Raw genomic sequence first — 15,918 nt, forward strand, 5'->3', positions numbered from 1 at the left:
AGCAGACGACCCGCCTGATGGGAAGCGGTCATCGTCGCCCATGGACATAAGCAACACCATAGGAGCCACTTAAGCGTTGCCGACCCTTGAGAACCCTAAATACCCGCTTCTTGAAGAATCCCATGTCGTAGCGCAAAGGAAATACCTCAGGAGGCAAGTCATTCCACATTCCGCACGTTCTAGGAAGAAACGAGCGAGATGCCCGCTTATTCTTGGTGTGCCATGTATCTAAGAAGTGAGGATTCTTTCCGAAGAGACTCTATTAGTTTTATTTACCATAAGGATTTAGGACACCCGACCTCTCAGGGTGGAAGGTAGGAAAAGTTGGCACCATGACGGAAAAGACGATGGTTTAGAACATAATAGAATAGAAATATTTTATTTGATGTAAAACACAAATAAAGTAAAAAAAAAAAAAAAAAAAAAAAAAAACACCAAATTGACTCCGATTAATATTTTTTATTTTTCCGTCTTTTAGCTACATGGTTGCCATTTCTTAAGGAGATCGTTCCAAAACAATGCATTACATAAATTGGAGCGTGTGGCTAAGATCGATCGGTTTTGTAACGTTCGCTTCCGCTGATTTCCAGGGGGACGGCCAATCAGCGGAGGGCAATCTCCTAAAATAACGATATGCGAAGTCATTCACTAAGAGTACCATACCATAGAGTAAGCATAGAGGATTAAGCTTTAATGGGGTTGGCCGGTCGAAGTATTAAACAGATGGCGCCATCATAGCTTGCCCTGTCAATCCCTAGAATTGTGTCAAATTCTTGTTTTTTTTTTTGGAATTTTGTGACCTGGATTCCAGTACTTTAAGCCACATCTCATAGAACAAAACTAGAGACAGGGGCAAGCTATGATGGCGCCATCTATGCAAACCTTTGACAGTTGCCAACCCCATTCTGTTCAAGCGGGCTACCGCGAACTGTGAATAGACACAAACAGGCAGAAACCTGCCAAATTGACACGCTACCTTTTGAATATTCATACTCTATTTCGTTAGAAAACTTTTTCAGGCTTTCGTTTTATTCAGTGTCAGTTGCAAACAACTTTACAAACCGATAACAGACAGATTCATGCAGATGGAATCTAATCTGTTCTATCATAGAATACGAGTCAGTATTTTTTTTATAATGCGTCGGTGGCAAACAAGCCTACGGCCCGCCTGATGGTAAGCAGTCTCCGTAGCCTATGAACGCCTGCAATTCCAGAGGAGTTACATGCGCGTTACTGACCCTAACACTCCGCACCCTCGTTGAGCTCTGGCAACCTTACTCACCGGCAGCAACACAACACTATGAGTAGGGTCTAGTATTATTTGGTTGCGGTTTTCTGTAAGGTGGAGGTACTTCCCCAGTTGCGCTCTGCTCTAGATCTGGAATGACATCCACTGGCTGTGCCCTACCACACAAAGCGAGCTAACATTCACAATGCCCATACCTCTCTTTTGGACGTAGATTAAGGACGTACCCGGGTCCTTACGGTATGTAGGTAAGTATAGGATTCGTAAAATTGGCTACGAATTGGGTCTTGACATCCACTAAGAAGAAAGGGGACAACCGCTTCTTCATACAAACGTAGTCCTCATTTTACTCTCTAGATATTAATATTACGAAAAATATTTTTACCTAAATTTTATGTTTATTAACCATAGCTATGCCTTTTCTTTTTTTTTTTCGATTTTTTTGTTTATTATAAAACTTACGAGCGAAAAAAATCAATACATAAATTTGTAAAAGTGCTCTTAATTTTTATAAGTAAATAAAAATAAAATCCAACGAAGGGACATATCATAGATATGGTAAATATAAGTAGGTACAGTCAGAATCAAAAGAAGCGGATGAAACAACGCGCCAAAAGTATCTGATATTCCGTATAACTTTTCGTAAAAACATATTTTACAGTCGTAGTTGTTCTATATTAAAAACATTACAAGTTGTTAAGCTGTTATAGAATGGTAGATACTCATGAAGCGTTATTTGATCCGCTACTTTTGATGCTGACTGTACATTAAATTGTCAAAATATTTACAATAGTGTTCATATCCAGAGAGAAAACCCAGTTCGCCAGACGACATCAGCCTGTCAGTTATTCGTAAACTGACAATCGCGAATAACTGACAGGCCGATATCGTCCGGCGAACTGGTAATCAGTGGTCCCCGTAAGCCGATGCTCTCTAAGCTTCAAGAATAACATGGTAAGGTAAACTATTTAACCTAGTTTGCATACGAAATACCACGTTTAACCATTTAACCGTGTTTATCTTTGCTGCAGGCGGATCTAACACATAACCCCTTGCATACAATATAACTACGTAGCAAAGACTGCAAACAACAGACTCCGCACTACAAGTTCTTTATTCGTTGTCGAGATTCCACTTCTCGAACCAATAATAATGATAATTTTGGAATCTTTCGCTTGCTCGGGTAATCAATATTAGCACGAGCGGTTAAACAACAACTTTTCCCTCTTGTAAAACAAATAACTATTATTTTACAAGGGGCCCAAATTGTTGTTTAACCGCTAGAGCTAATATTGATACGCAACCCGAGCAAGCGAAAGATCTCAAATTTGAATGTGTGTGTATGTATGTATGGCGATAGGAAGACAATATGCTGGTCTGGTATTCAGGAGAAAATGTACCATAACATTTAATTTAAATTAAAAAAGAAAAACACCAACACACAAAAAGATGGACCGATTATGATAAAACATGTCAAAAAACTACAGCTAGATAAGCTGCTTTGAAATAGAAAATACCGTATCCAAATCGGATCATCCGTTTAAAAGCTACCGTGACACACGCAGCTATCAAACTCTATTTGCGTCGAGGGTTAATAAAATTACCACTACGCTGCCACTCATGCTATAGTACATTACGATATAAGTGCGAAAAATAGGAAATTCGCACATGTATCTTACAACGTTTTACAGTACGCGGCCTTTTAAATTTTTGACATAGCTACGTAGTTCATGTCATCTACGATGACGCTCAGATTTGTCAAATCTAACCTTTAATAACATCACAATACGAGTCAAGGCACGCGTCGTCGTAAATGACACGAATACACGATGTGCTATATATCGCACTAGTGCGGTAAAGTAGCACCATATGTACTGTAATAGTTATTTACGACACAAGTGCGAAAAATAGGAAAATCGGCACGTATTGTGAATTACCTATTCGCACACGTATCGTACAACGTTTTACAGTACATATGACACTAACTTTTCGACATAGTTACATAATGTACGGAAAGTAGCACCATATGTACTGTAAAATTAGTTATGGCATTACGACTTAATGAGCGAAAATGCTCTTATCTACATGCTCCATCTACTAGGTAAGTAATCTCTTCGTACTGCATACGAACAATATACACATTATACATTTAAATAGTTACCTTGCCTTAATTTTATTTGACCTACTTTTGGAATTTAGGGGTTTCTCTGAACCTGGGTGGATTCACTTTTTCTCTTTTGTGTTCTTTTGTGTTCTTTTGTCGCGTTGTTCCCGGCAAGAGTGGCCCAGTTACTTAGAAAAAAAAAAGTATTATATTTTATAACATGCTTGATATATGGGGGTTTTCGGAAATAATGGTGCTTAGTAGAGAAATACCTTAAGGTTGCTAATAAAATAAAATAAATATCATAGGACATTACGAGTATTAGACAAATTGACTAAGTCCCACAGTAAGCTCAACAAGACTTGTGTTGAGGGTACTTAGACAACGATATATATAATATATAAATACATAGAAAACACCCATGACTTAGGAAAAAATATCCATACTCATCACACGAATACATGCCCTTACCAGGATTTGAACCCGGGACCATCAGCTTCGTAGGCAGGGTCACTACCCACTAGGCCAGACCGGTCGTCAAATTAAATGTTTGCCAACCATATATATATATTTTTTTTTTATTCCGAAAAGGTAAGCATTTGACCACAATCTCACCTGATGGAGGGTGTATAATGATAAAAAAAGCTTTTTTTTTCAAAAACTGCTTCCTCAACCTGCAACACCTTAAGTCCCGTTAACGCAAATAATAATTAAAGTAGTATAAAATCAAGATTTCAAGAGTAGGTTTTTCCCGAAACAATTAACCGCAAGCATACTAAAAAGTTTGAAACTAAAAAGTTGTCTCACCCAATTACTTACTTAACTATGTTCTGTGCACACTAAGGGAGGCAGTTAGCAACGTGAAAGCCTTGCTAGGCTTCGTGGAGGAGCTGGAGTGGTTAGAGTAGCGATTTGCGGAAAATGCCCAGAAGCACTAACTAACTAAATACATAGTTACATGTACATAGTTAAGATGTACCTACATATGTTAAATGCTCATATCAATGTTGTGCCACCCATACAAAACTAAAGCTTGGAAAGTTTGAAACTAGTTCTATTTTTAATTAGGTTATATTTCATTTATTCAAATCCTGGTTCGTACCAATAGGTTATTTGAAACTAAAGAAAGAGAAAGCTCTAGAGAAAGGCTAAATTAGCCTCAAAAAAGCTCGGTGTGCTCAACAGATCGGGACAGTATTTCACACCGGCCCAACGCCTACAGCTTTATAAGGCGCAGGTGCGCCCGCACATCGCCCTACGCGACAACATTTCCATCCTCACCACTTAGAAGGTTGGTAGTCCTCAACTGTGCATTTCTCCAGGAACTTACTGCCCCGCACAGCTAAACTGTGGAATGAACTGTCGCCTGCGGTATTTCCGGACCGATACGACCTTCAAACCTTCAAGAAAAAAGCGTACTCCCATCTTAAATTCCGGCAACGCACTTACAACCCCTCTGGTGTTGCAGGTGTCATGGGCGGCGGTAATCGCTTACCATCAGGTGATCCGTCTGCTCGTTTGCCTCCTCTACCATAAAAAAAAAACTTATGTGCGAAATATCATTTGATATTTACCACTAGCTTTTCGGTGAAGGAAAACATCGTGAGATAACCTGCTTACATCTAGGAAGAAATTCAAAGGTGTATGTGAACTCCCCAATCCGCATTGGGATAGCGTGGGGACTATAGTCCAAGCCCTCTCGAGCATGAGAGGAGGCCTGTGCACAGCAGTGGGACGTATATAGGCTGAATTATTATTTATTATTATAATGCAAAAAATAAAATACAAATAATTAAAAATAGTTACAGTTACAAAAGTTAAGTACATACACAAGTGCAGAAAATAGGACGAGTGATGATAAATAAAAACAAGATTGTTTTAAATCGACACGAGTTGCGAATTACCTATTCGCACGTGTATCGTACAACGTTTCACAGTACATATGGCTCTTTAAAGTTTCGATATATGCACAGAAAGTGCTAATTCCCGCACGTGTGCGGCAAAGTAGCAACATATGTCGTGTAAATAAGATTTTCTTAATTCAAATAAAATTGGATCACTTTAGTATACAATTTCCATGCTCTGTCATGGTCCTTTTTGAATGCTATCGAAAATTTTTAAGTCCTCGCCATTATACTCACCATAAATTATGTGCTGTCTCTTCGTCGATTATTGTCCATTATTTTCATTCACTTACTCTTCCCATTCACTTCCGAATCTCGTTCGTTCAACATTAACATTAGCCTGCCTGCATAATTCTACAATATATATATTTGGTACAGTATAAGAACTCTTCTCGGTCAAAATCATCTGTAATATGCAGTAGTAAAAACAGGTTAAGTGTGAGTGAGAGAAAATATATATTAAGAAACTTAGTCAGTTTAATAATTATGATACCTCACCTGATCTAGAATTTGATCTTTTGACTTTTCCTCCTCCTCCGAACCTCACTACCGATCTATAAATAAAAGAGATAACAGTAGGACGGCGCCATGAGTGCAAGCGAGAGATCCAATGAAAACGTAACTGCTTCACAGGACAGAAGATTTTAACACAGGCACTTATAAGTAGCCTTTTTAGCTTAGAGTGAAATGTCCTACCCAACCAGAGTTTGTGGATTCAAATCCAGGCTCGTACTAATGAGTTTTTCAGGATTTTTTACTAATTTCCTTTTTAATATTCTTCAATTGTTTATCGTGGAAGGATTTTGAAAATCAATTGGTTCAGTACCAGTATTCATGGTTCATCCGCCGTTTTGACTTACATAGGAGACAAAGAGGAAGGGAAATTACGAAGAATAAACAATAATTCGCTCGCTGTCATTCTTTACATCCATCATACAGTCTAGATACACAGATTTAATTGTATAAAGTATAAGTTCTTAAAAGGAAAGGCCAGCTAAGCCCCTTCTCAGATGTGAAAATTTTAGGTACCTCCGTCATGGTGACGAGGGCAGTACCTCAAATTAGTGCGATACCAAATACGGACAACTGCAGCTTAGGCGAAAACTCCTGCGTTAAAATCTCAATACTCAAAGTTTCGTACTTGACTGTTTCCTCCTCCAAAACTTAACCAATCGGAACCAAATTTTGAAAACAAAATAGTAATGAAATCTTTGTTGGACTGTTTTATTTTTGGGAAAATTGGTGTATTGAGTACCAAACTTTTCTTTGCGGCCTTAGTCAATAGGGTTGTTTCCATCTACAAATCTTAGGGCAGAATTGTATCCCAATAAATTCTTTTGGATTATAAGAACATGTTAAACTACTGTTACGGGACCTGTAATGACCATATTTTTTGTAAATATTGAATTTAAAATATCTTTTGGCACACGTCACGTCACCAAACTCGAAACGTCATTGAAGATTCTGATGACGTCACAACTCTCGGATTGACACTGTTGACAGTTAGGCGATAAACAACAAATGACAAATGTCAGTTGACAGTTCGTATCTTCTACGTGTGTATGTAGTTATGTGTCAAACCGTAAACTGTGACGTCACACAATTTTCAAAGAGCGTTTTGGGCGCCAAAGCATCTGTCAAAATATATTTTGTTAATTTAACATATTTAAAGCCGTTTTTAGTATAAAAGTTGAATTTTAGGGTAACTTTTAGTTAATATAGAACGTAATACAAGCGTTTCAAAAAATTGGAAACTACCCTATTTGGCCGTTTTTGCTTGCGTGCGTTTGTACAGAGATGATGAAATGATCACTGGTTTTGTCTTTTAACGACCCCATCTCATCGGGTCTTAGTATATAATGCATCATCAAGTCTGTATAGGTAATAAAGATATTCAAGTTCCTATTTGTCTTCTTGTACTTGCCCAAAAATTATGAATATTTTAGGCGATTTACTTTACCAAACCAGAAATTAAGAGTTAGTCATTTTAACTTTCGGAAATAAGATGAAGCAACTTTATTTGCCCTAAAACGTCTAAATCGAAGGAATTAGAATAAGTACTGTAAATTATCTTTTAATTGTGATAATTTTATTACTCCCGCCTCTCGAGTGTTTTTAATTCATTTAAAAGAGGAGAGCTCTTTATCTTGGGGTGGTATCATACCTATACATATAGATGTATACATATGTATTTCTTTGGTCAAATTGGTATGTAAATTTGGCAATACTGTGCGGGATTATCAGGACGGGGAAAAGAAAAGCTGTTTAAATGAGATTTTTGAAGGCTTAAGAGAAAATATTAGTGTTCATTTTTCCATACAAAGGTTCACTATATTTTCCTGTCTAGATTTTAGGCCCTAGATATTTTTTTTATATATCAAGATTTTGTTTACAATAACAATATAGTCACGTCTGAAAATATAGTGCCAAATAAAGTGCCAAAAATATGTATACTCTACCTTAATATATGGGCATTAAGGTGCGTGAATACATATTTTTAGCACTTTGTCCGTATCGATATTTTCAGACGTGACTGTGCATAATAGATATGTACAGAGGATTACTATAACAACAGAATTTGAAATAGAGGTGGATTGTTAAAGAAAATTTTGTAGCCACAGTAAATATACTGCCATCTTTCGACACATGATTAAAGCTTTTGATCCTTATTCTTTCACTGATATGTGCTAAATTTGTTAAATATCAAAAAGTGGTGCCATTATAATATCTAGTTTAGGTATTAATATTAACCACCTTCGACGTCGCCAGGCAAATCGTCATACGTTGAGGTTTGAACGATTTGGCTGGTAGTCTCTAGTCAGATCATGAAATAGCGACGTTTTATGATATGCCTAGGAATATCTTGATCTGCCCGATTTTACGATTAGCCGCCACCATATATTATAATGAATGCTGTTACTGCTAAGTATGCGCATTTAACTCCTCTGGAGTTGCAGGCGTACATATGCTACGGGGACTGCTTACCATCTGGCGGGCCGTATGCTTGTTTGCCACCAACGTAGTAATAAAAAAAGTACGTACTTTGTGCACTGTTTTGTTTTATTTTTCTATCCATTATTTTTTATTTTATTTCTAAAAAATAGGATGCCAAAAAACTGCTCCTACAATTCAATTTTCAGCGGCAAGCTGCGAAATTAAGTCCAGATTTTAAATTAGATATGCAAAGATTAACATACCGCATACTCCATCAAAATGGCGTGGCATTTGTGTCGCTCGGCGAGCGCGGGCGAATTGTTCGCTCAGCTGAACCCACAGTTTTTTTTGACCGAAGCCTTAGCGATTTCCGTTTTATTTTATTTATTTATTTATTTAATCTTTATTGCACAAAAGAAACCCTTATAGTACAAAAGGCGGACTTAATGCCATGAGTCATTCTCTACCAGTCAACCTTTAGGCAAACTCGTCTCGTCGTATTGACTCGGACAATCTGTTTTCGTATGTCCGGATTTTTCTTCTACAGCTCGCGATTCTAATTTTGTGACCAGTGTATTTTTCATCGTGGAATAAAAAAATCTAACGGCCAAAATCGAAGAATGAAATACGATAACGATAAGTTCTGTTTTAGATAAGTTCTCATTTAGATATCGTTTGTATGTCGTATACTTGACAGAAGCAGCTCGATTCGGGCAACCAATGTCACTCTGACGTTAGAAATATCGTAGCTAGATCTTATTGGGATCACCGCGGATTCGAAATAAACGTCAATTTTGACATATCGTTTAATTATCGATCTTTTCAAGATCTTTCCAAGATCTTAAACGTGTCTTAATCATTTTTCGAATCGGGCCGTAAACCTATATCGTACATAAGTTCTGAAAAATTTATTGGTACAAGCCAGAGTTTGAACCCGCGATCTCCGGATTGAAAGTCGCACGCCTTTACCGCTTAGCTACCAGCAGCGATATTGTTACATTCCAAAGGTTAACTGCTGTTGTTTTCAAAGGTTAACTGGAAGAGATCCCTTAAGGGGCCCATTGATTACCAGTTCGCCGGACGATATCGGCCTGTCAGCATTCGCAAAAGCTGACAGGCCGATCGTCCGGCGAACTGGTAATTAGTGGGCCCTTTTAAAGCGAAGTTCGCCTTAGTACTAATGACGAGTATTTTTTCCTGTTTTGTTTTCATTTTATAACAATAAAGTGTTTTGCAGTACATATGGTGCTACTTTACCGCACTTGTGTGTAAATTAGCATATTACGTTACTGTGTCGAACATTTAACGGGCCATATGTACTGTAAAACGTTGTACGATACATGTGCGAATAGGTAATTCGCAACTTGTGTCGATTTAAAACACTCCCTTTGATCGTGTTTCAATTTATCGCCACTCGTTTCGAATTTCCTATTTTTCGCAATTGTATCGTAATCTACTATTACTACATTCCTAACAATGTAATCGTAAATCGAAACTGCTGCAAACCTACGCGCTGCATCTTTAAACTGCCATTAACCCAAAAACAACCATATGGCCCCTATATATAAAACCGACACACAACTTATTAAAATAAACCGAGAACAAACGAAGCAGTAAAAAAATGATTAACACTGTACGAAACAATCTGTCAAAATGACATTTTTCATACGTGCTTTTGTCTACATGTTTCATAAACCCTCTGTGATGCATTGAAAAACCGCACATTATGGACAGCATAACCATAAACTTTATCTTATCAGTGAAAATGAAGCAAAGCAAATTTATGTAAGTAATGGGGAATGGATGAAAATATTAAATGTGCCTGATTATTTTTCTGGTCATAGGAATAACCATTTCTAGTTACAGAAAAAAGTTACAGATTTTTTGGTTGCGTCATACATTTTATAAAAATAAAAACATTTTGCTTCACCGCACGTCCGGCCCATTACGGCTGTTAAGAGAACTTTCTAAGTCTTAAAAAGTTATCGCTATTTGAATCTGTGGAGCGCATGACATTGACAGTTGATTGACAGCTTGTCATTGTTCTCGCGGAATTCATAACCTTTTGTGCTCTCATCTGGTGAACTGGTTTCTTTGTATTTATGTGATTATTACGACTCGCTTCCCCACCCGGACCTCTGATTTTGCCTGCTCCAACGACGACCTTCGCTTTTGAACCCCGGACCTGATTTTGATAGCAATTTCGACGACCCCTGGCATTTGAATTCTGCAAACATGGATACCGCTGCTTTTGTTAGAGCAAACTCATCTAATTTGCCAATAGTAGACCCATATATGCTTATGGAGTTTATGAAGAATAGCGACAAACATAATGCCGGTGAAATAAGAGATGCCAAAACTTTGTCGTAAGTATCAACCTAACCCCTATCTCATTACCGCGCTTTATCTTGATATTGACCTGGCAAGCGAAAAATTAACACGCGGGACCTGGGTCATTTTTCATAAAATGTTTCAAATTAAAACAATATAAATTTTGGACATTTTTCATTTTGTAGCAAAGTAATCACATATTTAAATTTGCTTTAAAGTGTCTGTGGTTCCTTTAAATTGGTAACATTAATCCTATTTTGTTATAAAAGGAGAAAGTACTTAATTGTTTGTTTGTTTAAGGTCTTCAAGAGAATCATATGTTGAGACTGCTATTGGATATGTTGAAACAAAGCGGACTGGGAATCTTTGTGATGTGAGAGCTAAAGTTGTTCCTGAACAAAGAATAACAAGCAAATACTATGTTGTGATGTTCCATTTAGAACGAGGCTACACCTATATGCAGTGCCAAGGAGTCGAGCCAATCTGAAATACGCAGGCAGCCGACTTCACTTGGGATGCGATCCGGAGGGAGAAGCTAGTACTGGGGTGCCCCTGGCCATAGATGAGAACAGTATTCCATGTGGGGGCGCTTATAAAGCTGTGGGCCGGTGTGAAATACTGTCTCATTTATAAATCTATCTAGCACCCCAAAGCTTTTTGGAGGCTAATTTGGCCTTACCCTCTACATATATGGCCTAGGAACTGGACTTACCTGCCTACTACTCGAGGTTACCTATGGTATATGATAAAATAAAACAACATAATATCATCAAACGTCTTTTATTATTGGATTCTGAAGATTACTTAATCCGCAAGCTATAATGACCAGGTCGTCCAAATATTTTAAATGTTTGTTATTAACCACAGAGTGGGGTTTTAACATATGGAATTCCCGTAATCTCCTAATTACACGCTCAACGTGCACCCTCAAACTGGCAATCACCTTAGTTTTAATTACGTCTTTTTTTGTCATTTTTTGATTGGCGAAGACACTAGGAGGTCTTAAGAGTTTTCCATTTTTTGTGATTAAGAGTGATTCAATCTCCTTAAAACCACGATCGGCCATGATTACTGCATTTAGGGGAAGTACATCAACAAAGCAACTGTTCTTCGTGATGGCTTTATCAGATGTACGTCCCCCATAACCCTGTGAGATGAATGAAATGTATCCAGCGGGTGTGCAGCCAATCAAATATTTCATCGTGTTGCATGATTTGTACTGCGACCAAGTCTGCGCCTGCTTCTCTGGATCGCTGGGTTTTTCTATTTGAATCTCGAAACAGTCTATAATACACTGTACATTCGAATATCTGATTTTAAATGCTAATGGTAAAAAAATTTTTATTTCTGATAGTGGTGGTAAATATATACAATTTTGAAAGTATGTGGACAAAACTATTTCAAACACTAAATGTATGGTTGACCTGGCCATTTGAAATTCTTCACTCATCCTAGCAAAAGAGTCATTGTTTTTTAATTTAAATAGACATATGATAATATGAAATGCCAAACAAGAGCACTCCTGGGCAATGAAATTAATAATCCACCAAAAGCTTTTTGGCAGACCTAAAAACATTTTGGGTTTGTTAGTAATAATTTTTAGTAGGTGCTCCCTGCCACGTTTTTCAATATCCTCTTGTTGAGCACTCGAAGACGAGTCGAAGTTGGATGTCCCAAACAAGGATGGTGATTGATTGGGACTCTTCTCAGTGTTCGGTAGTTGCATCATTCGTGATGGCATCACACTTTCTTTTATTTTTCGCCCACGGAATTGAGTAGCTATGGTTTGAGTCTTCGGCTGGGCCAAAACAAACTTGTTTGAAACACCTATTCTTTTATCACACTGTATAGCTGCATCTATCTGAAACAAAAATGCAAAGAATAAATAAACAAAATATAATGCAACTTGTGACCCTACAATTTAACAATCACAGAAACAGGTAAAAGTTTATTTTTAGGTAAGGAAAGTGTGCATTTATTAAATTCAAATTATTAAAGCCACACAAGTTGTAGTAGGTGCATTTGTATATAAATATTTGACATTATATCCATTCCTGTGTTCTATAAATACATCTTCATGCACAAAGACCACTAGTAATTTTTACCTATACTTTTTCAGTAGGCCTAGCACATGACTGGCGCTACAGTATCTCGCAGCGAGATAGACTACCCGTCTTTTTCTATGTTAATTTAAGAGGGGCGGGTAGTCTATCTCGGCGCGAGATACTGTCGCGCCAATCACGTGCTAGAGCAGGTCAAGTGCTTATTTAACAATACTACGTTACCATACATTAGAACTTGTAAATTAGTGATTTAAGAAAAATTTAAAAAAATAAATAATTAGCACAGGTAGCAAAGTAAAGTTGGAATTTAAATTCAGTGTGTCAGATTAACTATACCCAATAATATTAATACATTTATGTGCGCAACACTATTGTGAATATTTACACTGTCAGAGACCTGCATGCCAGCATTGTCAGCAGCACTTGAAGTTGATGGCCGATTAAGATCTTCAATATTCTTATTGATTGCACTTAATGGTTTTTTTGAAAAATTCTTAAGTATGGCATTTATTTTCAGTCTTGGCTTTGCACCAGAGATCCATTGTCCATAATTTTCCAAATCTTCTTCAAACTGTAAAAATATTAGAAAACATTAAACTAACAGTTGTCATAATCTTCCAAATGTTCCCCAGTATTTGCTGTAGCTCACTTATGGAGCCTGGGGTCTGCTGGGCAATATAACATTAAGTATTGGCATAGGCACACATTTTTTTAACTGGAGGAAACTAGGCATTGTTTTGATCAGCCCAGTTTCCTCATAGTGTTTTTGTTCACCATGTACTGACAAATACCACATGTTATTTTAATACAAAGTGAAAATTCATTGATATGACAAAGGGTTTAAACATGACATAGCAGCATCCACATTAATGTAATGTATTAATAAAATTGTTTTTTACCAGCTTACCATAAATTATTCCATCCATTATTCCACAATTTAAAAAAATGCCATATCATCAAAACTAACATGGGGGGTAATTCATTTTTTTACAGAATGGTAAACAAAACAAGGTAACTAACATTTAAGTGGTCCGCACAGCAAAACAGTGCTCGGTTTGGACAGTTCCTGCCAACCAATTGACACCAACGTTGTTTCAGCTCTTTTCTTACAGTAAAAAACTTCAAATCCGGGTTTTTCAGATCAGTCTTGGAGCACGTTGGTATAAAGCATGTTTTAGGATCTTTATATAGTTTATAAGTGTTTGTATTCATGGTGATGAACACGGTACCAAACTAATAGTCCAGTTTCAGTTGCAGTGCAGTCGTCCGGGGTTCAAAAGTGTAGGTCGTCGTTGGAGCAGGCAAAATCAGAGGTCCGGGTGGGGAAGCGAGTCGTAATAATCACATAAATACAAAGAAACCAGTTCACCAAATGAGAGCACAAAAGGTTATGAATTCCGCGAGAACAATGACAAGCTGTCAATCAACTGTCAATGTCATGCGCTCCACAGATTCAAATAGCGATAACTTTTTAAGACTTAGAAAGTTCTCTTAACAGCCGTAATGGGCCGGACGTGCGGTGAAGCAAAATGTTTTTATTTTTATAAAATGTATGACGCAACCAAAAAATCTGTAACTTTTTTCTGTAACTAGAAATGGTTATTCCTACGACCAGAAAAATAATCAGGCACATTTAATATTTTCATCCATTCCCCATTATGAAGTTCAAATTTATGTAAGTATTTCGAACATCTCTGTAATAGTACATTGTGCAACGAGGGGGGTAAGTGAAGTTTTGGACAGCTGCAGACCCGACAGCTGCAGGCTGGAGGGAATTAAAGACCCAAGTTTGCAATATTCTTACACACAATGTTTTTCATCACACTTGCGAAGAAAAAACTAAATTTTAAGCGAAATAATTCTTAAATACGGTGACATATCAAACATTTGTCCGCCATTTTGTAATGTCTTGACAGGTTGAAACGATTGAAAATTATGTAAAAATATTTTAAACTGCTGTTAAATTAATCAAATTAAATAATTTTAATCATAAACCAAAATATTAAATGATAAACGTCAGTAATTTAAAAGTAAAACTCATGTATGCTACTTGGTTTAAGTGAATAAGTGACATAATTAAAAAAAAAAAGCTATAACTTCCTAGGGAGTTATAGCTTTTTTTCACAATCCATAACTCCCGCGGGAACAAAATAGGCCTTTGTCCTTCAGTACACCTGCATGAAATAAGATCTTTTTCGAGCAAGTGTGATGAAAAGGTATTTTTCTACTCGTCGACTGTGATGGTTGAATTAAGATTTTGTATACCAAACTATAATTGCATAATTTTCATGTATGCGCTCTCAGCTCAACTATAAAATGGTTCAAAAGTTAGAGGGGGGGGGGACACATTTTTTTTTCTTTCGGAGCGATTATCTCCGAATATATTCAATTTATCAAAAATTTTTTCTTGAAAACCCCTATTACTTTTGAAAGACCTTTCCAAGGATACCCCACACTCTAGGGTTGAAGCGAAAAAAAAATTTCATCCCCACTTTACGTGTAGGGGAGGTACCCTAAAAAAAATTAAATTTTTAGATTTTATTGTACGACTTTGTCGGCTTTATTGATTTATATATCCATGCCAAATTTCAGCTTTCTAGCACTAACGACCACGGAGCAAAGCCTCGGACAGACAGACAGACAGACAGACGGACATGGCGAAACTATAAGGGTTCCTAGTTGACTACGGAACCCTAAAAAGTGACAAATAATACTGCATAAAGTAGGTTTTACAAAAAAAAGTAAAAAATAATTTAAGGTGACAGGTTTACTAATAACATTTGATTTTTAGGTACAAATACATTAAACAAAGAAAAAAAAATGTTTATGAGAAATTTACATATACTCATTTTTTCCTTCTTTCAGAAGTGCGTGGTTAAAATCTTTCGGGTATCTCGTGTTATATCATGTATTTGTCACTAAACACAAGTAGCAATTCTCCCGCATTCACCTTACCGGTGGGTAATGACCCTACTACAGTGGAACCATTTATAATCTGCAGGTTTTAACCTCATTAGAACTCATTAACCTCATTAAACGAATTGTAATAATTGTAATTGTTTTATCCAGATAATCACTAAAACTGCGAGAATATAGCAAGATTCAGTTCAATCAGACACCAAAAATTGATTTAAATATTTTTTTTATACTACGTCGGTGGTAAACAAGCATACGGCCCGCCTGATGGTAAGCAGTATCCGTAGCCTATGTACGCCTACAACTCCAGAGGAGTTACATGCGCGTTGCCGACCCTAATCCCCTCCCACCCCTCGTTGAAATAATTAAATACTACACATACAAATCAATAACAATAAATCAACAAAAAATGTACGAAGT

The 15,918-nt window shown here is 37.0% G+C and overlaps 1 protein-coding gene and 1 long non-coding RNA gene across 2 annotated transcripts; one reads left to right on the forward strand and one right to left on the reverse strand.

Moving 5' to 3' along the window:
* The first annotated feature begins 9,983 nt into the window (after positions 1–9,983).
* On the forward strand, positions 9,984–11,285 carry LOC133532059 (uncharacterized). Its single transcript, XR_009801637.1, has 2 exons — positions 9,984–10,554; positions 10,820–11,285. It is a non-coding gene; the product is annotated as an uncharacterized LOC133532059 (long non-coding RNA).
* A 3-nt stretch (positions 11,286–11,288) lies between these two features.
* LOC133531857 (uncharacterized) lies at positions 11,289–14,236 on the reverse strand. Its single transcript, XM_061870251.1, has 3 exons — positions 13,603–14,236; positions 12,968–13,153; positions 11,289–12,380 (listed from the first exon to the last, which is right to left on the reverse strand). The coding sequence occupies exons 1-3, from the start codon at positions 13,792–13,794 to the stop codon at positions 11,289–11,291; spliced, it is 1,470 nt and encodes a 489-aa protein (XP_061726235.1). The 5' UTR covers positions 13,795–14,236.
* Between the last annotated feature and the right edge of the window lie 1,682 nt (positions 14,237–15,918).

Source organism: Cydia pomonella, chromosome 26, assembly GCF_033807575.1.
Source record: "Cydia pomonella isolate Wapato2018A chromosome 26, ilCydPomo1, whole genome shotgun sequence".
Classification (NCBI taxonomy): Eukaryota; Metazoa; Arthropoda; class Insecta; order Lepidoptera; family Tortricidae; genus Cydia; species Cydia pomonella.

Excerpts from the sequence above, each read along its gene's own strand:
- LOC133531857 (XM_061870251.1), bottom strand. The coding sequence starts at position 13,794 with ATGAATACAAACACTTATAAACTATATAAAGATCCTAAAACATGCTTT. Across the intron at positions 13,154-13,602 it reads GCTGTGCGGACCACTTAAAT|TTTGAAGAAGATTTGGAAAA; the intron begins GTTAGTTACCTT and ends ATATTTTTACAG. Across the intron at positions 12,381-12,967 it reads GCATGCAGGTCTCTGACAGT|ATAGATGCAGCTATACAGTG; the intron begins GTAAATATTCAC and ends TTTTTGTTTCAG.